This window comes from Coregonus lavaretus, assembly GCF_964263955.1.
Source record: "Coregonus lavaretus genome assembly, chromosome: 7".
In the NCBI taxonomy this organism is placed as follows: Eukaryota; Metazoa; Chordata; class Actinopteri; order Salmoniformes; family Salmonidae; genus Coregonus; species Coregonus lavaretus.
The window spans coordinates 22,455,355-22,481,255 of record NC_139994.1 but is presented as its reverse complement, the minus strand read 5'-3'; the positions used below and the strand labels follow the sequence as shown (position 1 = coordinate 22,481,255).

The 25,901-nt window shown below is 42.5% G+C and overlaps 1 protein-coding gene across 1 annotated transcript in view; it reads left to right on the top strand.

The window, feature by feature from the left end:
• Positions 1-25,901, top strand: part of LOC311132905 (A-kinase anchor protein 9-like) — a 120,177-nt gene that overhangs the window by 70,484 nt on the left and 23,792 nt on the right. The window contains exons 22-27 of the mRNA XM_084166281.1: positions 13,831-13,993; positions 18,262-18,356; positions 18,664-18,781; positions 19,923-19,961; positions 21,020-21,252; positions 21,662-21,781. Of these exons, the coding sequence (XP_084022407.1) occupies positions 13,831-13,993; positions 18,262-18,356; positions 18,664-18,781; positions 19,923-19,961; positions 21,020-21,252; positions 21,662-21,781 (768 nt within the window). The remainder of the gene's footprint in view (positions 1-13,830; positions 13,994-18,261; positions 18,357-18,663; positions 18,782-19,922; positions 19,962-21,019; positions 21,253-21,661; positions 21,782-25,901) is intronic.

Below are 25,901 nucleotides of genomic sequence, written 5' to 3'. Positions count from 1 at the left end.
GGCCGATTTTCATAGAGCTTTGTCTCTCTTCCTCCCCCTTAGGCTACTACTGCCCATGCACTGTGCGTGTGCCTTCTGCCATCCTAGTGATACTTTATACATCATTACATTTTCTGCATCATATTGCATCTTCTTTTCTGTTTGTCCTATATTCAAGCATTACTCACGGTGTAGTAGTTGTGCATGTAAAAATAGGTCAGAAGAGATGAGGAAAAGCATTAATGTAGTGTCAACGCTACAGAAAGCACTGAGTTTATGATGGTTGTGTTGATCCATAAAACATTGGTTTAACATTGAAATAATGTTGTGCTAGGGTCAATGTAGGTTTTGGTGATTCACTGCTTGCTTTTTATTGAACATTTGATGGAAAAAGACTAAACTTTGCATGCAAGCTTTGTGTGGGAACTTCTCTTGAATCATGTTGTATGATATAGGTATTTTCCAATACACCTGCAAGAGAGCTAGATGTGATTTGCATCTGATATCAGATGTTTAAAGACCTAGAAAGCCATCTGTAACTTGAGTTTACACAGACATACTGTGTGAGCATGTGTCCGTGTGTGGAGTTCAATGCAATATCTCTAGCTCCCTACCCGGACAGCCCAATAAAAGTCAGCTGTTTGTGTACTCTGAACCAGTGGGCGAGTTTAAAGTTGCCCACATTATTAAATCAATAAATACAAAAATATTTTATGAATGTTGACGAAGGATTATGTGAATACATGTCACATACTCAGTGTCACTTCAAAATGGAGATACAGTGCCTTCAGAAAGTATTCATACCCCTTGACTATTCAAAATTTTGTTGCAGCCTGAATTCAAAATTGATTAAATTGATTTGTTTTTCTCTCACCTATCTACACACAATACCCCATAATGACAAGTGAAAACATGTTTTTAGAAATTGTATTGAAAATGAAATACGGAAATATCAATTTACATAAGTATTCACATACCTTTGCTATGACACTCTAAATTGAACTCAGGTGAATCAAATTTCCTTTAACCTCTACGGGATCGCTGTCCAGTATATGGGACTGTTGAGCTAACATGCGCTAATGTGATTAGCATGACTGTTGTAAGTAACAGCAAACTTTCCAGGACGTAGACATGTCTTATATGGGCAGAAAGCCTAAATTATTGTTAATCTAACTGCACTGTCCAATTTACAGTAGCTATTACAGTGACATAAATACCATGCCATTGTTTGAGGAGAGTGCGAAACAACAAAAAACATATCACGGCAACTGGTTTGATACATTCACCTCTGAAGGTAAAAAATGTACTTACATTCAGTGATCTTGCTTTGATTTGTCATCCCGAGGGTCCCAGAGATAAAATGTAGCATAGTTTTGTTTGATAAAATCCATTTTTATATTCAAATGTAGGAACTGGGTTCTACAGTTTGAACCCTTGCTGTCTCTGGCTCCACACCCACCCCGCCCGGCCATCTAGATGTGTGAAAGTTAGCGTATAAGCTAATTATCCATAATTTTTTACATTCCTGGGAGTGTGTAAACTTACATTTTGTATTACCATATCATTTTTGAATGTTCTCTATAGTTATGTACTTGAAAATGTATCAATTGACCAATTCGACACATTTGGGCAGACTTGATACAAAGTAGTCCAGTATTGCAACGCTTCACTGGATCAATCTGAAACTTTGTACACACACTGCTGCCATCTAGTGGCCAAATCTAAATTGTGGCTAAACTGCAATATTATATTGTGGCCTTTCTCTTGCATTTCAAAGATGATGGAACAAAAAATAAATAGAAAACGCATGTTTTCTTTTTTTTGTATTATCTTTTACCAGATCTAATGTGTTATATTCTCCTACATTAATTTCACATTTCCACAAACTTCAAAGTGTTTCCTTTCAAATGGTATCAAGAATATGCATATCCTTGCTTTAGGTCCTGAGCTACAGGCAGTTAGATTTGAGGTTAACCTTAAGAGGTTAATCATCCTTGAGATGTCACTACAACTTGATTGGAGTCCACCTATGGCCAATTACATTTTTTGGACATGATTTAGAAACACATCTGTCTATATAAGGTCCCACAGTTGACAGTGCAGAAACTATACCAGGGGGATTCAACTCTTACCCTACGAGGTCCGGAGCCTGCTGGTTTTCTGTCCTACCTGATAATGAATTGCACCCACCTGGTATCCCAAGTTTAGATCAGTCCCTGATTAGAGGGGAACAATGAAAAAACACAGTGGAACTGACATTTCTAGAGTATTGAAAGCTTCCAATAACACAGTGGTCTCCATCTTTGGGAAATTGAAAAAATATGGAACTACCCCTAGAGCTGGCCGTCCGACCAAACTGAGCAAGTGGGCAAGAAGGACCTTGGTCAGTGAGGTGACCAAGAACCCAATGACCACCATGGGAGAACATGCCAGAAAGACAGCAGTCTCTACAGCACTTCACCAATCTGGGCTTTATGGGAGAGTGGCTAGACTGAAGCCACGCCTGAGAAAAAGGCTCATGACAGCACGCCTAGAATTTGCACAAAGGCACATGAAAGACTCTGAGAGCATAAGGCAAAAGATTGTGGTCTGGTGAGACAAAAATTGAACTCTTTGGCCTGAATGCAAAGCGCTATATCTGGAGGAAAAAACAGGTTCTGCCCCCGTCTAACACTATCTCTACCCTGAAGCATGGTGGTGGCAGCATCATGCTATGGGTGATGCTTTTCAGCGGCAGGTAACTGGGAAACTGGTAAGGATAGAGGAAACGATGAATGAAGCAACATACAGGAATATCCTTGATGACAACCTGCTTTAGAGTACAAACGACCTTAGGCTGGGGTGAAGATTTACATTCCAACAAGACAATGACCCCAAGCATACAGCCAAAGCAACGCTGGAATGACTTCAGAACAAGAATGTGAAAGTCCTTTTGTGGCCCAAACTTGAATCCCATTGAAAATCTGTGGAAAGATTGCCATTCACCTCCGTTCCCCATCAAACTTAACAGAGCTTGAAAAAATCTGCAATGAAGAATGGGAGAAAATCCCCAAATCAAATAATGTGTCACATGCGCTGAAAACAACAGGTGTAGACCTTCAAGTGAAATGCTTACTTACAAGCCTTTAACCAACAATGCAGTTTTAAGAAAGAATACCTTAAAAAAAAAAAATAAAAAAAAAAAAAATAATAATTAAAGAGCAGCAGTAAAATAACAATAGCGAGGCTATATACAGGGGGTACCGGTACCGAGTCAATGAGCGGGGGCACCGGTTAGTCAAGGTAATTGAGGTAATATGTACATGTAGGTAGAGTTATTAAAGTGATATGCATAGATAATAAACAGAGTAGCAGCAGCGTAAAAGGGGGGGGGGGGGGGCAATGCAAATAGTCTGGGTAGCCATTTGATTAGATGTTCAGGAGTCTTATGGCTTGGGGTAGAAGCCTCTTGGACCTAGACCTGGCGCTTCGGTACCGCTTGCCGTGCGGTAGCAGAGAGAACAATCTATGACTAGGGTGGCTGGAGTCTTTGACAGTTTTTAGGGCCTTCCTCTGACACCGCCTGGTATAGAGGTCCTGGATGGCAGGAAGCTTGGCCCCAGTGATGTACTGGGCCATATGCACTACCCTCTGTAGTGCCTTGCGGTCGGAGGCAGAGCAGTTGCCATACCAGGCAGTGATGCAACCAGTCAGGATGCTCTCGATGGTGCAGCTGTAGAACTTTATGAGGATCTGAGGACCCATGCCAAATCTTTTCAGTCTCCTTAGGGGGAATAGGTTTTGTCGTGCCCTCTTCACGACTGTCTTGGTGTGCTTGGACCATGTTAGTTTGTTGGTGATGTGGACACCAAGGAACTTGAAGCTCTCAACCTGCTCCACTACAGCCCCGTCGATGAGAATGGGGGAGTTCTCGGTCATCTTCTTTTTCCTGTAGTCCACAATCATCTCCTTTGTCTTGATCAAGTTGAGGGAGAGGTTTTTGTCCTGGCACCACACGGCCAGGTCTCTGGCAAACTAAATGATGGTGTTGGAGTCGTGCCTGGCCATGCAGTCATGAGTGAACAGGGAGTACAGGAGGGGACTGAGCACGCACCCCTGAGGGGCCCCCGTGTTGAGGATCAGCGTGGCGGATGTGTTGTTACCTACCCTTACCACCTTGGGGTGGCCCGTCAGGAAGTCCAGGATCCAGTTGCAGAGGGAGGTGTTTAGTCCCAGGGTCCTTAGCTTAGTGATGAGCTTTGAGGGCACTATGGTGTTGAACGCCGAGCTGGAGTCAATGAATAGCATTCTCATATAGGTGTTCCTTTTGTCCAGGTGTGAAAGGGCAGTATGGAGCGCAACAGAGATTGCATCATCTGTGGATCTGTTTGGGCGGTATGCAAATTGGAGTGGGTCTAGGGTTTCTGTCATAATGGTGTTGATGTGAGCCATGACCAGCCTTTCAAACCACTTCATGGCTACAGACGTGAGTGCTACGGGTCAATAGTCATTTAGGCAGGTTACCTTAGTGTTCTTGGGCACAGAGACTATGGTGGTCTGCTTGAAACATGTTGGTATTACAGACTCAGACAGGGAGAGGTTGAAAATGTCAGTGAAGACACTTGCCAGTTGGTCAGCGCATGCTCGGAGTACACGTCCTGGTAATCCGTCTGGCCCTGCGGCCTTGTGAATGTTGACCTGATTAAAGGTCTTACTCACATCGGCTACGGAGAGCGTGATCACATAGTCATCCAGAACAGCGGATGCTCTCATGCATGTTTCAGTGTTACTTGCCTCGAAGTGAGCATAGAAGTAATTTAGCTCGTCTGGTAGGCTTGTGTCACTGGGCAGCTTGCGGCTGTGCTTCCCTTTGTACAGTCGTGGTCAAAAGTTTTGAGAATGACACAAGTATCGGTCTTCACAAAGTTTGCTGCTTCAGTTGTTAGATATTTTTCTCAGATGTTAGTATGGTATACTGAAGTATAATTACAAGCATTCTATAAGTGTCAAAGGCTTTTATTAACAACTACATTAAGTTTATGCAAAGAGTCAATATTTGCTGTGTTGACCCTTCTTTTTCAAGACCTCTGCAATCCGCCCTGGCATGCTGTCAATTAACTTCTGGGCCACATCCTGACTGATGGCAGCCCATTCTTGCATAATCAATGCTTGGAGTTTGTCAGAATTTGTGGGTTTTTGTTTGTCCACCCGCCTCTTGAGGATCGACCACAAGTTCTCAATGGGATTAAGGTCTGGGGAGTTTCCTGGCCATGGACCCAAAATGTCTGTTTTGTTCCCCGAGCCACTTAGTTATCACTTTTGCCTTATGGCAAGGTGCTCCATCATGCTGGAAAAGGCATTGGTCGTCACCAAACTGTTCTTGGATGGTTGGGAGAAGTTGCTCTCGGAGGATGTGTTGTTTCCATTTTTTATTCATGGCTGTGTTTTTAGGCAAATTGTGAGTGAGCCCACTCCCTTGGCTGAGAAGCAACCCCACACATGAATGGTCTCAGGATGCTTTACTGTTGGCATGACACAGGACTGATGGTAGCGCACACCTTGTCTTCTCCGGACAAGGTGTTTTCCGGATGCCCCAAACAATCGGAAAGAGGATTCATCAGAGAAAATGACTTTACTCCAGTCCTCAGCAGTCCAATCCCTGTACCTTTTGCAGAATATCAGTCTGTCCCTGATGTTTTTCCTGGAGAGAAGTGGCTTCTTTGCTTCCCTTCTTGACACCAGGCAATCCTCCAAAGGTCTTCGCCTCACTGTGCGTGCAGATGCACTCACACCTGCCTGCTGCCATTCCTGAGCAAGCTCTGCACTGGTGGTGCCCCGATCCCGCAGCTGAATCAACTTTAGGAGCGGTCCTGGCGCTTGCTGGACTTTCTTGGGCACCCTGACGCCTTCTTCACAACAATTGAACCTCTCTCCTTGAAGTTCTTGATGATCCGATAAATGGTTGATTTAGGTGCAATCTTACTAGCAGCAATATCCTTGCCTGTGAAGCCCTTTTTGTGCAAAGCAATGATGACGGCACTTGTTTCCTTGCAGATAACCATGGTTAACAGAGGAAGAACAAAAATTTCAAGCACCACCCTCCCTTTAAAGCTTCCAGTCTGTTATTTTAACTCAATCAGCATGACAGAGTTATCTCCAGCCTTGTCCTCCTCAACACTCTCACCTGTGTTAATGAGAGAATCACTGACATGATGTCAGCTGGTCCTTTTGTGGCAGGGCTGAAATGCAGTGGATATTTTTTGCGGGTATCAAGTTAATTTTCAGTATATTCAAATTGCCATCATAAAAACTGAGGCAGCAGACTTTGTGAAAATTAATATTTGTGTCATTCTCAAACTTTTGACCACGACTGTAGTCTGTAATAGTGTGCAAGCCCTGCCACGTTCGACGAGCGTCGGAGCCGATGTAGTACGATTCGATCTTAGTCCTGTATTGACGCTATGCCTGTTTGATGGTTCGTCAGAGGGCATAGTGGTTTTTCTTATAAGCTTCCGGGTTAGAGTCCCGCTCCTTGAAAGCGGCAGCTCTACCCTTTCGCTCAGTGCAGATGTTGCCTGTAATCCATTGTTTCTGGTTGGGGAATGTACGTACAGTCACTGTGGGGACGACGTCATCGATGCACTTATTGATGAAGCCAGTGAATGATGTGGTGTACTCCTCAATGCCATCGGAAGAATCCCGGAACATATTCCAGTCTGTGCTAGCAAAACAGTCCTATAGCTTAGCATCTGCTTCATCTGACCACTTTTTTATTGACCGAGTCACTGGTGCTTCCTGCTTTAGTTTAGCTTGTAAGCAGGAATCAGGAGGATAGAATAATGGTCAGATTTGCCAAATGGAGGACGAGGGAGAGCTTTGTACGTGTCTCTGTGTGTGGAGTAAAGGTGCTCTAGAGTTTTTTTCCCTCTGGTTGCTCATTTAACATTCTGGTAGAAATGAGGTAAAGTCCCCGGCCACTAGGAGCGCCGCCTTTGGATTAGCGTTTTCCTGTTTGCTTATGGCCGTGTACAGTTCATTGAGTGTGGTCTTAGTGCCAGCATCGGTTTGTGGTGGTAAATAGACAGCTACGAAGAATATAGATGAAAACTATCTTGGTAGATAGTGTGGTCTACAGCTTATCATGAGATACTCTACCTCAGGCGAGCAAAACCTCGAGACTTCCTTAGATATCGTGCACCAGCTGTTGTTTACAAATATACATAGACCGCCACCCCTTGTCTTACCAGAGGCTGCTGTTCTATCCTGCCAATACAATGTATAACCCGCCAGCTGTATGTTATTCATGTCGTCGTTCAGCCACGACTTGGTGAAACATAACATATTACAGTTTTTAATGTCCTGTTGGTAGGATATATACGTGCTTGTAGTTCATCCACTTTATTATCAAGTGATTATACGTTGGCCATTAGTACCGATGGCAAAGGCAGATTAGCCACTCGTCGCCGGCTCCTTACCAGGCACCTCGATCTCCTTCCGCGATATCGCTGTCTCTTTCTACTGTGAATGACGGGGATGAGGGCCCTGTCGGGTGTCTGGAGGAAATCCCTCTCGTACGACTTATTAAAGAAAAATAATTTGTCCAGTTCAAGCTGAGTAATCGCTGTTCTGATGTCCAAGCTCTTTTCGGTCATATGAGACGGTAGCAGCAACATTATATACAAAATAAGTTACAAACAATGCGAAAGAACAAACAAAATAGCACGGTTGGATAAGAGCCCATAAAACGGCAGCCATTCCCTCCGGCACCATTCTGCCAGATGTGCAAAGCTGATGCAGACATACCCCCAGACGACTCGAAGCTGAAAAGCTACCAAAGGTGCTTCTACAAAGTATTGACTCGTGGTGTGAATTACATTTTTCTGTATTTATTTTTCATTACATTAGCGAAAATGTCTAAAAATATGTTTTCACTTTGTCATTATGGGGTATTGTGTGTAGATGGGTGAGGAGAGAAATAAAATACTTAATAAATGTTGAATTCATGCTGTAACACAAAATGTGGAAGAAGTCAATGGGTATGAATGCTTTCTGAAGGCACTGTAGCTGCCTAGTGGTGAAAAGGCAAGCTCACAAATCAGTTTGTATCTCCGCTCTCACAAGACCTAATGGTTCATTTAAAGGGATAGTTTGGGATTTTGGCAATGAAGCCAAAAGTCAGATGAACTTGTGGATACTATTTCTATGTCTCTGCATTCAGTTTGAAGGAGGTTGCCAACTAGCATTAGCACAATTGCTAACTAGCGTTAGAGCAATGACTGGACGTCTATGGGAACAGCTAGCATGCTAGTTAGCATTGGCTCGCGAAGTCAGAAGTAAAAATACACCTTAGCCAAATACATTTAAACTCAGTTTTTCACAATTCCTGATATTTAATCCTAGTAAAGATTCCCTGTCTTAGGTCAGTTAAGATCACCACTTTATTTGTGAAATGTCAGAATAATAGTAGAGAGAATGATTTATTTAAGCTTTTATTTCTTTCATCACATTCCCAGTGGGTCAGAAGTTTACATACACTCAATTAGTATTTGGTAGCATTGCCTTTAAATTGTTTAACTTGGGTCAAACGTTTCTGGTAGCCTTCCACAAACTTCCCACAATAAGTTGGGTGAATTTTGGCCCATTCCTCCTGACAGAGCTGGTGTAACTGAGTCAGGTTTGTAGGCCTCCTTGCTCGCACACGCTTTTTCAGTTCTGCCCACAAATGTTCTATAGGATTGAGGTCAGGGCTTTGTGATGGCTACTCCAATACCTTGACTTTGTTGTCCTTAAGCCATTTTGCCATAACTTTGGAAGTATGCTTGGGGTCATTGTCCATTTGGAAGACCCATTTGCGACCAAGCTTTAACTTCCTGACTGATGTCTTGAGATGTTGCTTCAATATATTCACATAATTTTCCTTCCTCATGATGCCATCTATTTTGTGAAGTGCACCAGTCCCTCCTGCAGCAAAGCACCCCCACAGCATGATGCTGCCACCCCCGTGCTTCACGGTTGGGATGGTGTTCTTCGGCTTGCAAGCGACCCCCTTTTTCCTCCAAACAGTTCTATTTTTGTTTCATCAGACCAGAGGACATTTCTCCAAAAAGTACGATATATTAGTCCCCATGTGCAGTTGCAAACCGTAGTCTGGCTTTTTAATGGCGGTTTTGGAGCAGTGGCTTCTTCCTTGCTGAGCAGCCTTTCAGGTTATGTCGATATAGGACTCGTTTTACTGTGGCTATAGATACTTTTGTACCAGTTTCCTCCAACATTTTCACAAGTCCTTTGCTGCAGTTCTGGGATTGATTTGCAATTTTCGCACCAAAGTACGTTCTTCTCTAGGAGACAGAACGCGTCTCCTTCCTGAGCGGTATGACGGCTGTGTGGTCCCATGGTGTTTAAACTTGCATACTATTGTTTGTACAGATGAACGTGGTACCTTAAGGCATTTGGAAATTGCTCCCAAGGATGAACCAGACTTGTGGAGGTCTACAATTTTTTTTCTGAGATCTTGGCTGATTTATTTTGATTTTCCCATGATGTCAAGCAAAGAGGCACTGAGTTTGAAAGTAGGCCTTGAAATACATCCACAGGTACACCTCCAATTGACTCAAATGATGTCAGTTAGCCTATCAGAAGCTTCTAAAGCCATGACATTTTCTGGAATTTCCCAAGCTCTTTAAAGGCACAGTCAACTTAGTGTATGTAAACTTCTGACCCACTGGAATTATGATACAGTGAATTATAAGTGAAATAATCTGTCTGTAAACAATTGTTAGAAAAATTACCGACTTGCCAAAACTATAGTTTTTAACAAGAAATTTTTAGTGGTTGAAAAACGAGTTTTAATGACTCTAACCTAAGTGTATGTAAACTTCCGACTTCAACTGTACCTCTAGCTTCCTTCATACTGGACACAGATGCATAAAACATGGTATCCACGTGTTCATATGACTCTGGGGAAAATTCCTAACTATCCCTTTAATGGTTTTCTTTCCAGACAGAATTGATTAGATCTTCATTGGTTCCTTGTGAGTGAATGATCATTAATGATTGTGGATCGTTGTTTCCTATCTGTAGGGCCAGGTCGTGTGAATAAGGCTTGATGTAATGAGTTTCTCTGGAATGTTAAGTGTCCTGTCGGTTGGCTTTGTAAATAATTTGCTGGAGTAGGTGTTGCTCACTAATCCTCCTATTATAGATCATTGAAAGCGACATGTCGGGCCGACATGTTGATTGTGTAGGTCCATTACTGTTTTACAGTTCACTTGCACGCGAGACCGAAGGAGAAAGTAGAATTAGTCGCGGGGCGGCTACAGCGGTATTTTTAGGAAACCTGTCGGAATGCCTCAGTCAGTTCATCTGCACTGACGTGGAATATAAATGTTGTTTGACAAGCTCCTGCAAAAAGGCTGTGTCTGTATGAGGGTGTGTGAGAGAGGGAAAGTGTATATTTGCAAAGCTGTACCTGCCCCACTAGCCCGGGGGGTTGAAACCACGCTTACTACTCCCTCCCCCTTTTCACTGAACAATACCCTGCCCATGCTATGGACCCAGGAAGTGAAAGAGAGAGAGACTCTGCCTGCCTGCTACAAAACACTCTGGGAGAACCTCTTCTTTTGTGTCTTTTGAGAGACAGGATAGACAGTGAAAGGCAGGCTGGGGTATTAGTAGAGACAGGGAGAGGGCAAGAGGGAGGGACATGGAGCTAGAATGAGCTAGAAAAGTGTGGTGACAAACAACAGAAAGACGCTAAAGAGAGGCTACAGGGATAGATCAAGAATAAGAGGGAGAATGAAAGAGGGAGAGAGAGATTGACAGAAGAGAAAGAAGGGCAGTGAGAGCCCCTCTGGATCAGGCGGCTTCAGAGTTCACCCTTGGTTGGCTGCCCATTGTGTAAAGCAATTAAGAGGGGACCAGGAGGCTTCCCTTCCCTGCGGGTCGGTGCTGCGTTGCCGTGGCGGCACGGAATTGTTAATGAGCTTCCAGAGGGAGGGAGAGGGTGAGCGAGGGTGTGGGAGTGAGTACTGCTGAGGGGCAGGGTCACGCTGTGCTTTGAGACAGTGAGCAAAATAGACAGAGAGAAAAGTCTGACAGAGAGAGGTGCACAGGATCTTAAAGCTAGGTTTCTCTTTATTTTACCCCCCTCAGTTGTCCCAGGATTCACTTGTGCAAGATGTGACTTCAAACTTTCTCCCCCAGGAAGGATTACTTTTCCCCTACACGAGGAGAAGCACTACCGGTATCTCTTCTTTTCTGACTTGAATCTTTGTTTTGTTGTTTCAAGGGAGGACCTCATTCTCAGTATTTACCTGGGACCTGTTTTGTTATCTCTTCACCATTGTACGCCATGTGTGTGGATCTGATTCTAAGCTGCGACTCATGTGTTTACCCAAGGCTCTGTGCGTGGCTGCTCCGTAGAGACCGTTGCCTAGAGCCCGGCTACGTCGTCGGGACTCGTCTGCTCGCCGTTGCTGTTCCTCCTTGGGCCTCCGCTGAAGACTCCATCCATGGCAGCAGTTGCATTGTAGAGGCTGAAAGGAACACCAGAGAATTCATATAACCCATGAACATTTGTAGGGAAGAGAATGGAAAGCACTACAAGGATAAACTAGTAGGTCATTGAAAACCGTTGAAAATTGTCCACCACCATGGATTCCTACCGCTCGTACTGGAATTCGAGCCACCAGGCCATGTGGGTGGAAGGGGAAGATCAGGATGTGTACGAGGTGGAATCTCGCGTGCCCCTGCCCCGGCCTTTCCCCCTCTCCAGCGTCCTCACTGAGAAAAACGCAGTAGTGGTACAGACGCAAATATCGCACGTCAACCACAGAACCAATGGTCACCTCCTTAAGGTGATCTCTAAGATCTCCCTCCCCACACCGCCCTATACAGTAAGTTTACATTCAGCTGCTGACCTGCCGTGTAACCTGTATGGAACTGTACAACTTGTGAAGAGTAACTGGACAGTTACTCTGCTGTCTTATTTATCTGAATGAAAGTGTTTTTCATTTGGCTGACTGGATGCTCTAAGCAGCAGTTTTGTCAATTATTTTATACAGTTCATAACATGACCTACCCCCCTGCTATATACACGTGTACATTATACAGCTAACTTGCTTGTAAGCAATATTTTTGACTGGGCAACTTGTGCAGTGAAAAACGCAGTGAGAGTATCGTATACCGTCCTAGATCTCCCTATTCTGCTTTTATCTGAGCAGGTGATCATGTGAAGTGAGCAAAAAATTACTCCCAAGATTTCATTGTGGCACGGTCACGTGACTACATCCTGGTTGTCATAATGTTGCAGTATGACCTTTGCTGCTGTGGGAGTCTCGCCCTGTAAAACCAACTGCATGTGAATTGTGGTGCTTATAAGTCAGTGGTTTATTGCACAATAGCAATTCCATGCTAATTCAGCCAGGAAAGAAGGCTTTTGTGAATGCGTCACCGGGCAATGTCTACTAGACCTGTCTCATCTACACTACCGGTCAAATGTTTTAGAACACCTACTCATTCAAGTGTTTTTCTTTATTTTTTCTATTTTCTACATTGTATAATAATAGTGAAGACATCAAAACTATGAAATAACACATATGGAATCATGTAGTAACCCCAAAAAAGTGTTAAACAAATCAAAATATTTTTTATATTTGAGATTCTTCAAATAGCCACCCTTTGCCTTGATGACAGCTTTGCGCACTCTTGGCATTCTCTAGTAAAAATAAAGAAAAATCCTTGAATGAGTAGGTGTTCTAAAACTTTTGACCGGTAGTGTATGTAAATAATAATAATAATAATAATAATAATATGCCATTTAGCAGACGCTTTTATCCAAAGCGACTTACAGTCATGCGTGCATACATTTTTTGTGTATGGGTGGTCCCGGGGATCGAACCCACTACCTTGGCGTTACAAGCGCCGTGCTCTACCAGCTGAGCTACAGAGGACCACGGGTAAAGGGCTAAGAATGAAATGGCATTTCATAGATGTTATGTTGGTTCCTTGATGAATGTCAAACTGGGGCGTAGGTTTACTCATTTTAATAAGAATACTGATATGGCATGCATTTTCACCAACAGAACTTTATAGAAAACGACAGCATGTGTACAGTTATCCCACCATGATAAGGCAATAGGCCTAGTTGTAGCTATGCAGGTTCAATATGTTAGAATTTGAAGCGAGTGAGAGAATATTTACAATGTCATGATGTGCCACTGTACAACTCAAGACTTACCGCTGAACTGTATACGGCTAACCATCTCCACCTCCTTGTGCATTGCCCTGTAGTTATTGAGGTTCCCTACTCCTTTAAGCATAGCGACACATGCCATGTGTGTTGTGAACCCACTGTTCCCCTCTGTGTATCTTATGTGCTAAGTGTAATTTTGTTTCTCCCATTATCCTGAAGTGGGCCTACAGTTTTGATTGATTGGTCCTACTTTTTTTACTTTCACTTAGGACACTAACTGGAAACCATTACTGGTGATCATAAATATTACATTATACTTACTGTCACAAGGCTCAGCATATTGTTATTAATGAAAGGTTATGTCCGTAAATGACCGCAGAGTAGCCCATTCATTCATGGCATGGTATTTATTAAAAAATATGCCATGTGCCATTTAGCTGATTATTTTATCCAAAGCAACTTTCAGTGCACTGAGTACATTTTTTTAAAAATATGTGATTGCTAGTGCCACACTCTTACCAACTGAGCCACACTGTGTGGACCAACTTGCTTCAAGGCTTTGTGTATCTGAACTTCTAATTCAGAATTATTTACCACCTCAACCAGGATTTCCTCAAAGGCTCTTTGCTCACTAAAGTAATTATCTTTGTATCTCCACCCATCTTACCAACCCTGATCAGCTGGAACATGCACGGGTCACCCAGACGGAGCTGATGCGCGAGTCCTTCCGCCATAACCAGGAAATGGGAGATCTGCTGCAGCGGCAGGAGGATCTGCAGGAGAGGCTGGGGGAGGAGGGGCGCGCCCGCGAGCAGCTGGCCCTGGAGCTCCACAGGGCAGAGGGTGAGTGGGAGGGGGTGGGTGTGTTGTGTTTGTGATGGGGTTGTTTTAAATGTGGGTCGGTGTGTGTTTGAAGGGCAGTGAGAATGCCATATGATGAGTGAAAGTGTGTGTCTGGGGTTGTTTGTGGGGGATGGTGTGTGTTGTGTGTTTTGGTGAGTCAGATGGCTAGGGGATCTGTGGGTGAAACTGAAATTAATATATACTGTAGAGAGTGTGTGAGTACTTTAGATGGCAAAGAAAATTGTGTGTGCGTAATGAAAGATTTAGCAATTATTTGTGAACAATTACATTTCCATACACTACACCTGAAACCAAGTATTAATACAGAGATTTGTGCGCAAATTTACCATGTTTTTAATAGTGTAGTGACACATTCTGCACCATCAGCACATTCAATGCCCCATGCCATACATCCCTGTCAGAGGTAGTGATTATGATGTGACATCCCTATCAGGAACAGCTGACCGACGAGAGGGGTGACAGGTTCAAACCCGTGACACAGCCCACCTAATTCACTAACAACGCTCAGTTCCACACACTGCTAAGCAAATTAAGACATATTTACATCCATTGGCTTGTTGATAGTAACATGTACAGTGCCTTCAGAAAGTATTCACACCCCTTGACTATTTCCACATTTTGTTGTGTTACAGCCTGAATTTAAAATTAATTAATTTGAGATTTTTTGTCACTGGCCTACACACAATACTCAATGTCAAAGTGGATTTTGTACAAATTAATAAAAAATGAAAAGCTGAAATGTCTTGAGTCAATAAGTATTCAACCGCTTTGTTATGGCAAGCCTAAATAAGTAAAAATGTGCTTAATAAGTCACATAAAAGTTACATGGACTCACTCTGTGTGGAATAATAGTGTTTAACATGATTTATGAATGACTACCTCATCTCTGTACCCCACACATACAATTATCTGTAAGGTCCCTAAGTCAAGCAGTTAATTTCAAACACAAATTCAACCACAAAGACCGGGGAGGTTTTCCAGTGCCTCGTAAAGAAGGGCACCTAGTGGTTGATGGGTAAAACAAAAAGCAGACATTGAATATCCCTTTGAGCATGGTGAAGTTATTAATTACACTTTGGATGGTGTATCAATACAGCCAGTCACTAAAAAGATACAGGCGTCCTTCCCAACTCAGTTGCCGGAGAGAAAGGAAACCTCTCAGGGATTTCACCATGAGGCCAATTGTGACTTTAAAACAGTTACAGAGTTGAATGGCTGTGATAGGAGAAAAATTAGGATGTATCAACAACTAATTGACAGAGTGAAAAGAGGAAGCCTGTACAGAATACAAATATTCCAAAACATGCATCCTGTTTGCAACAAGACACTAAAGTAAAACTGCAAAATAAGTGGCAAAGCAGTTAACTTTTGGTCCTGAATACTAAGTGTTATGTTTGGGGCAAATCCAATACAACACATTACTGAGTACCACTTTCCATATTTTCAAGCATAGTGGTGGCTGCATCATGAGGACTGTGGAGTTTTTCAGGATAAAAAAAGAAACAGAATAGCAGGCAAAATCCTAGAGGGGAAACCTGGTTCAGTCTGCTTTCTAACAGACAATGGGAGATGAATTCACCTTTCACCAAGACAATAACCTCAAACACAAGTTGCTTACCAAGAAGACTTTGAATATTCCTGAGTGAGCGAGTTAGTTTTGATTTAAATCTACTCTAAAATATTTGGCAAGACCTGAAAATGGTTGTCTAGCAATGATCAATGAGCTTGAAGATTTTTTGTTAGTTATTTTTTTAAATTAATATTTTCTCCCCAATTTCGTCATATCCAATTACGATCTTGTCTCATCGCTGCAACTCCCCAACGGGCTCGGGAGAGGCGAAGGTCGAGTCATGCGTCCTCCGAAGCTTGAATAATTTTTTTAAGGAAAATGGGCAAATGTTGCACAATCCAGGTGTGGAAAGCTCTTAGAGACTTACCCAGAAATGCTCACAGCTGTAATCGCTGTCAATTGTTATTCTACAAAGTATTGACTCAGGTGTGAATACTAATGTAAATGAGATATTTCTGTATTTAATAGTCAATACATTTGCAAAAATTTCTAAGAATATGTTTTCAAATGTGGAATAAGTCAAGGGGTATGAATACTCTCTGAAGGCACTGTATAAGAAGAGGTGTTAGTATTAATAGTAACAGGCATAGCAGTTTGCATCCATTGCCAACTGAATGATGGTGAGTTTTAATGGTGATTTGTTGCTGACATCAAATGTGCATAAAACAATTTGCGCATTTTCCCACCAGAGATGTGTTTCCATCAAATTGACTTGTTGCGGATAAAAGGCTGTGCGTGATGACGTAGTGCACATAAAAATAACTTATGCGGTTAAATTCCCATTTACTGGAGGGAAAAAAATACAGGTTAAATGTGTTCGCATCACATTTTCAACTCTACTAATGGCTTTGTCACAGAAAAATGTGCGTTAAATAGCGAATGCGCTCACTCTGGTCTTTGCATGTAGGCTCTAGCCAACAGGTCTCAGATACAGTGCAGGTATAGCCTACATGAGATTATTATGGACAAAAGAGCAAGATTCATTTTATTTGTCAAATGGCAGCCATGCATCGATCATCATGTCACCAAAATAAGACCCTCGATTAGAAAGGAGCATCAAACTCCTCACCGTTTGGCCGGGGGGCTTTACTTGGCTCATCGCACTCTAGCGACTCCTTGTGGCAGGCCGGGCACCTGCAAGCTGACTCGGTCGCCAGGCGAACTGTGTTTCCTCCAACACATTGGTGCAGCTGGCTTCCGGGTTAAGCGAGCGGGTGTTAAGAAGCAGCGCGGCTTGGCGGGTCATGTTTCGGAGGACGCATTACTCGACCTTCGCCTCTCCCGAGCCCGTTGGGGAGTTGCAGCGATGAGACAAGATCGTAATTGGGTATCACGAAATTGGGGAACAAAAGGGGGTCAAAAAAATATATATAAATAATTATTCACCGTGCATTTTCAACGCCCTGTGAAGTTAATCATAACTGATTTCACCTGTAGCCTAATAAACTGGCTGATTTCCCAAGTCGTAGAGGGAGGGCCACACAACATATAATCGCATGACTCCACGTTTACTTCGATATGATGGTTATTATATAAAAATGTGCACATAAAATTGTTTCCACCGCCATTTCTCGCATAATAAATTTTACAGACACAAAAGATCCCACCTTGGCCATCATTGTAAATAAGAATTTGTTCTTAATTGACTCGCCTGGATAAATAAAGGTTAAATCATACAATTTAAATTGTGTGTTTTGTCAACATTTGGAAAGTTTACATTGGCTGTTTCCATCAGGCCTGTCGTGACGTTTTTTTATGGGACATGTACTTTACTCGCATAAAAGGTTGGATGGAAACCTCGTTAATGACAGCATTGAATTCTTAAAGGTAGGCCTATATATGAGTTGTACTTTTTATGTAGAAGGCTTCCTTGGGAGTGGTCTAATCCACTGCAAATTATGTATTTTGGGAATGTTACTAAGGTACATTCCTAAGGTACATTCCTTTGTTGTGAAAAATGTGTTACCACTATAACGTGGGCTCATATACTTTTGTATATGAAGAAACAAGGGTAGAGCCACCCATTCAAATTATTTGTTGTGTTTACAGTAAACAAAGAGATCAGAAGGAAGCACCGCAAGCTTATAATGTAACTCATCAGCACAACAATGTTCTTGGAAGAACATCAGACAATCATCTATGATTAAGCGTATTCGCCTCACCTATTTAGTAGAGTTACAACATACTAGTACTAGATATGATTTCATTAGGAATCTCTATCAGATCTTTGGGAACATTGCTAGTGTGCAGTCACGTCTTCCAAACAGATTTATCATCAGCTGAAATACATGCCAGTAGTGCATTTGCCTAGTGACCAGTAACAAGATGTGTAATAATATAATATTTTATTTGGTTTGTTGGCAGCATAGCCCTCTAGAGTACACTGTGTCAAGCAAAATGGGTCAGACATTCTGCCTGTGTTTGTCTAAATATTTTTGTGTTTGTGTGCGCCTTAGGGAGGGGTGGGTGGGTGCTTATTTGGATGTAGCATATTTGTATAGTACAGTGCACATACGTTTTTGGAGTTTTTCTTCTTGATTTTGGTTGTGTGTGAGTCTGTACTTTCGCTGTTATGTGTACTTGAATGGATACTATGCGTGTGATGTGTGAACGTTTTACTCAAACGATCTCTAAATCTATATATTAACACCCCCTCTCCTCTCTCTCTCCCCCTCAGGTCTGATCGATGGCTACACAGATGAACGTGCCGCGCTGGAGGAGCAGGTGCGTCAGAAGGAGGAGCTACAGCTAAGCCTGGAGCAGGAGCTGCAGGTGAGACAGACCCACTCTACAGTCTACAACCACCATTATCACTGTGTTTTATTACAATTGAGGGTGACATGCTCTGATGTCATTATGTCATTTCAAGCAGTTATGCCCACTAGGTAAATATTGTTGTCCAACATATCTCAAAACTTTCCATGCAGATTTAAAGAAAATGGTGGACAATTATGTTGCAAGTTGTTTCCCATCTGTTTAAAATGTTACCGCTATGTCAGGAAACGTTTTTTTTGTCTGTTTTTAATTGGCTAACCACATCGTCAACCTGCCTCTAACTGAATGTCATTTGCTCCTGCAGGTGACGAGCAGCCGCCTACACGAACTGGAGCAGGAGAGGCTGCAGATGCAGGAGGAGCGAGAGATACTGTCACGGCAACAGGATGCCATGAGGGAGCATGCCGGCCCCCGCGAGTTACGTATGTGCCCCACCACTTACTCCTTGTGAATCTGAATGGAACAAAATATACAGTTTGACAAACATTCTAATATTCTAGACAGTGAAATAATGGTGAGAATGGTACTTTAATATAATCTAAAGTGTATTGGATATGCACAGACCTATACCAATACAGATGCTCAAAAACAAGCAGTTGGTGATACTAGAGAACTATGAATACGTCTTATATGACATCACTACTCCAAAGAGTGGGCAGAGTGAAGTGGGGGGTAGTGTCATTGAAATAGAAATACTGGTATTACTGAGAAAAGCCCCTCAGACCATGGCAATTTGACAGTCATTTTAATTCTGTGGGTCCTGTGACGAAGATAAAACAGGCCCATGTTCTTTTGCATAGAGAAGGTTGGTTTATTTCCTTGATTAGATCTATATTTGACTATTTGTATGACTCATCATCATCATCACACAGTTTGTCAGCTTAGCAGGAGCCACACATTGTTATCGTGTTATCACTCAATGACGTTGTAACCATTTTTATTCTGTGTTAGAAATTCTTGTAATTTAAATGTAAATACTTTGTTATTACTGTACTTTGCTGAATTCCTGTAGAAAGGGTGACTGTGATGATACATATATATTGTAATGAAGTTTACAATTAATAACTGTTTTTGATGGAAATCCTCTGGGATAAAACAGAATCATGGAACATGTGTAACACAAGTACTGCATCTGGCAAGTCTCACCTGCGTCGTGTTCATTAGGCACCAAATGGAATTAAGGCGACCGAAACAGGGAGGAACTACCTTGACTTGTCCAATAAGACACACTTGTTTTAAAGCATTTTCCGATGCATTACCTCCATCCAGTACTATTTCAAGGTATTCCATAGGTTAATGAACAATCCCTAATGAAATGGCAAGTATACAACAAGGACATGAATTCAATGTACACTTCAGGAACATCTCACTCCTGTTCTCACCTCACGGCATTGGCTCATCCATCATCTGCCGACACAGCTTTAATCAATACCACCACAGCACATGCAGGGAGGCCCCACCCTCTCGTTTTCACCTCTCGCATCCCTTCTCCTCCAGTCTACCTCCTTTTTATGACAAAACAAGTGCATGTTGAAATACTGTGCTTTCTTATTCCTCCTATAGGCCTAGTTGAAGCTGCAGTCGATGCAGCACCTGAAGCAGGTGTGTCCCACATCAGAGCATGGCCAGTCTATCTATGTTACTTTTTAGTCTCTAGTCGAGTGGCACTTCACAAATATATATATTTTTTAACCCCCAAATCCAGAAACTCACAAAAAAAGCTTGGAGCTTGCTTGCTATGGGCTCACTCACTCAATCACTAACCCTTGCTTACGCTTTTTCTTTTTGATTCACTTTTCTATGTCATGGTTTGTCATGTTAATGTCCTATGGGTCAGCGTGAACATTCTCATTTTATTTATGATTGAGCACAATTGAAGGAATCGGATGAGCTATATTTTGAGACATTGATACTGTAAGCATAAGTATTTCCTCATTGGCAATCATCTTTGTGCCTAAATTAAAATGTCTTGATGTTAATGTTCAGAAGAGTTTAGCTAACCCTTACTTCACATTGTCCATGCTAACATTGTGACAATGTCCGCTACCTTTGGAGTAAGATGATTGCTCAATTAGGAATTTGTCCCACCCCTTGCCTGCAAATGCATATGGGGCATGGATATTGCACCGTCACTGCACTGTCTACGTCCTTGGTCTGTGGTTTGCACTCTCTTACCCTTTTATCTGTTGTACTAATACAATGGGGTTTGATCTCCTGGGTGAAGCAATGTTGGTTGGTTCAATGTTAGTTGGTTGGTTAAATGATGGCAGTGGATTACTAAAGGGATATGTTGGGAAGATACTGGGTGTGAGATTGTCTGTTATAGAGTAGCTACATGATTCTGAAATGGAGGACTGTATTGGTGATATGTTGCTGAAGCAGCCATCTCAATACTGTGATGCTGTTAAAATGAGTAGAACACAAGTTTAGAAGTTCTGAGACAAAAACAGCTAAATATACTTAGATTTTAAATTAATAGTAAGGCTGACAGGCCTGTAACTGATTTTTGGTTTATCGACCGACAATCCACAAGAACTCCATCTCAGCATCCTGTCCTGTCCATTGCTGGAATCAAACCTGTATGTCCAAAATCATTAAGACTCCTCCCCTCCAAAGCGACCTTATGTGACGCCTTCCGTCCCTCCCTCCCTTCACCCCAGACCTCCTGGAGGAGACAGAGAAGCTGATGGCTGAGAAGGTAGAGGTGCAGCGGCAGGCGGAGAAGGAGAGCCTGGACCTTCTGAACCAGGTGAAAACACTGGAGGCTGAGCTGGAGGAGCAGATCAATCGGGTCATTGAGCTGGAGCACGCCCGCAAGACTGAGAGTGGCGACCTGCTGCAGCAGATCCAGGCCCTGGAGAAACAGCTGGAGAAGAACCGGAGGTTCCTGGATGTAAGAGAAAGAGGGGAAGGAAGAGATGGGGAGGATGGATGCATGGCTGGATGGATGGATGGATATGGATAGAGATGGGAGAGATGGATGAATGGGGAGAGAAGGGTGGCTGGATGAGGGAGGACCATAGGAAGTCTATCGTTTAAAAGTATACAGATTTACATGAATGTTATATGAATGTGCATGTTGGTTATTGGGGGTTAGGCAGTGCATAAAGCAGTACACTTGATCCATCATTTATTCATCAGCCATGCATTTCTTATTCAATGGGGTCCGTCAGATTGGCACTGAAACAGAAAGATGTTTCCCATGTGTATGTATATATATATATATAATTGAATTTGATATGTTATGGGTATTTCCCATAGCTACTGCTCCTTACTCTCCTTCCTTCATCTCTGAACCCCAGGAGCAGGCCATCGACCGGGAACACGAGAGGGATGTCTTCCAGCAGGAGATATTGACACTGGAGCAGCAGCTGAAGAACAGCCAGAAGCAGCAGCCCGGCTCTGAACAAAGAAGCAGAGAGGTAACAGTTCAGTTCCGCAATGGCCCCAGCATTGAGCCCTGTGGGACCCCACTGGCAGTTTCTCCCTCTTTTTGTTCCCTCACAATGGGAAAGGCAGTAATGTAGATGCTCAGCTTGTAAAAATTGACTGTTGTGGCTCTGTACATGAGGGCTCAGTGTCAGCCAGGACAATGGGGAGGTAGAATTGCCTGTGGTTACCAGAATATGATCCCAGACTAGTCAAACTGGAACTGAAGGATAATGGACATACAGCTGTGGAAAAAAATAAGAGACCACTGCAAACTTTTCTTAAATCAGCATCTCTACATGTATGACAGCCATTCCATTCCAGTGTCTGTTGAATTCCAACACAGGCACACCTCATTCTAATGAATTAGGTACTGATTAGGTGATCACATAAACCAAATCTTATTTAACGAGGAAAAGTATAAAAACCACTGCTGTGGTCATCACTATCATCTTGCAATAGGACCAGCTGGATGGCAAAAACAGTGCTAATAGTACCTCAAAAGTAATATTAATCATTAAATAACTATTGACCATGCCAAAAGAGTTGAAAAGGAAAGTTTTGAGTGAGGAAAATAAGGGGTCAATTCTGGCTTTACTGGCAGAGGGATACAGTGAGCGCCAGGTTGCTTCCATCCTTAAAATTTCAAAGACGGCGGTTCATAAGAACAAGGTCAAGCAGCAGACATTGGGGACAACAAAGCTACAGACCAGCAGAGGGCGAAAATGACTCTCTACCGACCGGGATGACCGCCAACTCATTCGAATGTCACTCAACAACCGTAGGATGACATCAAGTGACCTACAAAAAGAATGGCAAATGGCAGCTGGAGTGAAGTGCATGGCGAGGACGGTTCGAAACAGGCTCCTAGGGGAAGTCGTGCAAAGCAAAAAAAATAAAACAGCCCTTCATCAATGAGAAGCAAAGAAGAGCCAGGCTGAGGTTTGCAAAAGACCATAAGGATTGGACCTTAGAGGACTGGACTAAGGTCATCTTCTCTGAGTCCAATTTTCAGCTTTGCCCAACACCTGGTCGTCTAATGGTTAAACGGAGACCCGGAGAGGCCTACAAGCCACAGTGTCTCGCACCCACTGTGAAATTTGGTGGAGGATCGGTGATGATCTGGGGGTGCTTCAGCAAGGCTGGAATCGGGCAGATTTGTCTTTGTTGTCCTGGAAGAAAACTTGCTTCCTTTTGCTCTGACATTGTTCCCCAACACTGAGGATTGGTTTTTCCAGCAGGACAATGCGCCATGCCACACAGCAAGGTCAATCAAGGTGTGGATGGAGGACCACCAGATCAAGACCCTGTCATGGCCAGCCCAATCTCCAGACCTGAACCCCATTGAAAACTTCTGGAATGTGATCAAGAGGAAGATGGATGGTCACAAGCCATCAAACAAAACCGAGCTGGTTTAATTTTCAAGTCACCCAACATCAATGTGAAAGACTGGTGGAGAGCATGCCAAGATGCATGAAAGCTGTGATTGAAAATCAGGGTTATTCCACCAAATATTGATTTCTGAACTCTTCCTAAGTTAAAACATTATTATTGTGTTGTTTAAAAATGAACATTAACTTATTTTCTTTGCATTATTCGAGGTCTGACAACACTGCATCTTTTTTGTTATTTTGACCAGTTGTCATTTTCTGCAACTAAATGCTCTAAATGACAATATTTTTATTTGGAATTTGGGAGAAATGTTGTCAGTAGATTATAGAATAAAACAAAAATGTTATTTTTACCCAAACACATAGCTATAAATAGTAAAACCAGAGAAACAGATAATTTTGCAGTGGTCTCTTAATTTTTTCCACAGCTGTATATGCTGGATGTGATTTCTGTTTTTTTGGGGTGAGGGCTGATTTGTCAATCATCGCAATGGTGATTTTTGTTTATTAACTGTGAGGGGGTTGTGGGTATTATGTGATTGTAATGCATTTTGTAGAACTGTAGTATTATTTTTATTTTTTATGGAACATTTTATTGAACATAAAAGGTCTTAACAGTGGTCTTGTCCTTGTCACTAAACACTTAATATATTTTGCATCTTTCGACAAAGCAGTATCCATGGAGAGGTTCTATTTACTCTCGCACCGTCTGGTAGCTACCTACCTCTAGTAAATATCATTAGATACAGTGGGGGAAAAAAGTATTTAGTCAGCCACCAATTGTGCAAGTTCTCCCACTTTAAAAGATGAGAGAGGCCTGTAATTTTCATCATAGGTACACGTCAACTATGACAGACAAATTGAGGGAAAAAAATCCAGAAAATCACATTGTAGGATTTTTAATGAATTTATTTGCAAATTATGGTGGAAAATAAGTATTTGGTCACCTACAAACAAGCAAGATTTCTGGCTCTCACAGACCTGTAACTTCTTCTTTAAGAGGCTCCTCTGTCCTCCACTCGTTACCTGTATTAATGGCACCTGTTTGAACTTGTTATCAGTATAAAAGACACCTGTCCACAACCTCAAACAGTCACACTCCAAACTCCACTATGGCCAAGACCAAAGAGCTGTCAAAGGACACCAGAAACAAAATTGTAGACCTGCACCAGGCTGGGAAGACTGAATCTGCAATAGGTAAGCAGCTTGGTTTGAAGAAATCAACTGTGGGAGCAATTATTAGGAAATGGAAGACATACAAGACCACTGATAATCTCCCTCGATCTGGGACCTAGTGAATGACCTGCAGAGAGCTGGGACCAAAGTAACAAAGCCTACCATCAGTAACACACTGGCAGTGCCAGACGTGTCCCCCTGCTTAAGTCAGTACATGTCCAGGCCCGTCTGAAGTTTGCTAGAGTGCATTTGGATGATCCAGAAGAGGATTGGGAGAATGTCATATGGTCAGATGAAACCAAAATAGAACTTTTTGGTAAAAACTCAACTCGTCGTGTTTGGAGGACAAAGAATGCTGAGTTGCATCCAAAGAACACCATACCTACTGTGAAGCATGGGGGTGGAAACATCATGCTTTGGGGCTGTTTTTCTGCAAAGGGACCAGGCCGACTGATCCGTGTAAAGGAAAGAATGAATGGGGCCATGTATCGTGAGATTTTGAGTGAAAACCTCCTTCCATCAGCAAGGGCATTGAAGATGAAATGTGGCTGGGTCTTTCAGCATGACAATGATCCCAAACACACTGCCCGGGCAACGAATGAGTGGCTTCGTAAGAAGCATTTCAAGGTCCTGGAGTGGCCTAGCCAGTCTCCAGATCTCAACCCCATAGAAAATCTTTGGAGGGAGTTGAAAGTCCGTGTTGCCCAGCGACAGCCCCAAAACATCACTGCTCCAGAGGAGATCTGCATGGAGGAATGGGCCAAAATACCAGCAACAGTGTGTGAAATCCTTGTGAAGACTTACAGAAAACGTTTGACCTGTGTCATTGCCAACAAAGGGTATATAACAAAGTATTGAGAAACTTTTGTTATTGACCAAATACTTATTTTCCACCATAATTTGCAAATAAATTCATTAAAAATCCTACAATGTGATTTTCTGGAAAGAAAATTCTCAATTTGTCTGTCATAGTTGACGTGTACCTATGATGAAAATTACAGGCCTCATCTTTTTAAGTGGGAGAACTTGCACAATTGGTGGCTGACTAAATACTTTTTTCCCCCACTGTATTACATTAGGATATTTCTGCTGAGCATCATCATCTGGACCATGGAGGTCTGTCTTTGCATTATAATTGCATCTACTATCATAACAGCTGTGATATACAGCTTCTCTCTGGTTTACTGTAAGTCAACTGAGTTGTGGCTGGTTTCTGCTAAAAGTCAATAGCGTCATCATAGCTCCACATCTCTTTGACATGCTGTGGCAGTGGCTCTGCTTGCTGTTGCCATCAGCTGTGTTTTACATTTGTTACCATACTGTTGTTTGTGTTCAGTCTTCAACTGTATTATAGTGGCATGTGTTGTGGAAACATGTCACTACAAGTAACTCAGAATTATTGAATTGAATTAGAGTTGTCTCTTTTTAAACACCATTATAGATACTGTAGGGGCCTGTTTTTGCTAAGCTAAATGCAATTCTGCTATATCACAGCAGCCTTTCTCTGCTATCATAATCTTAGCGCCATTCCTTCTCCCACCACCAC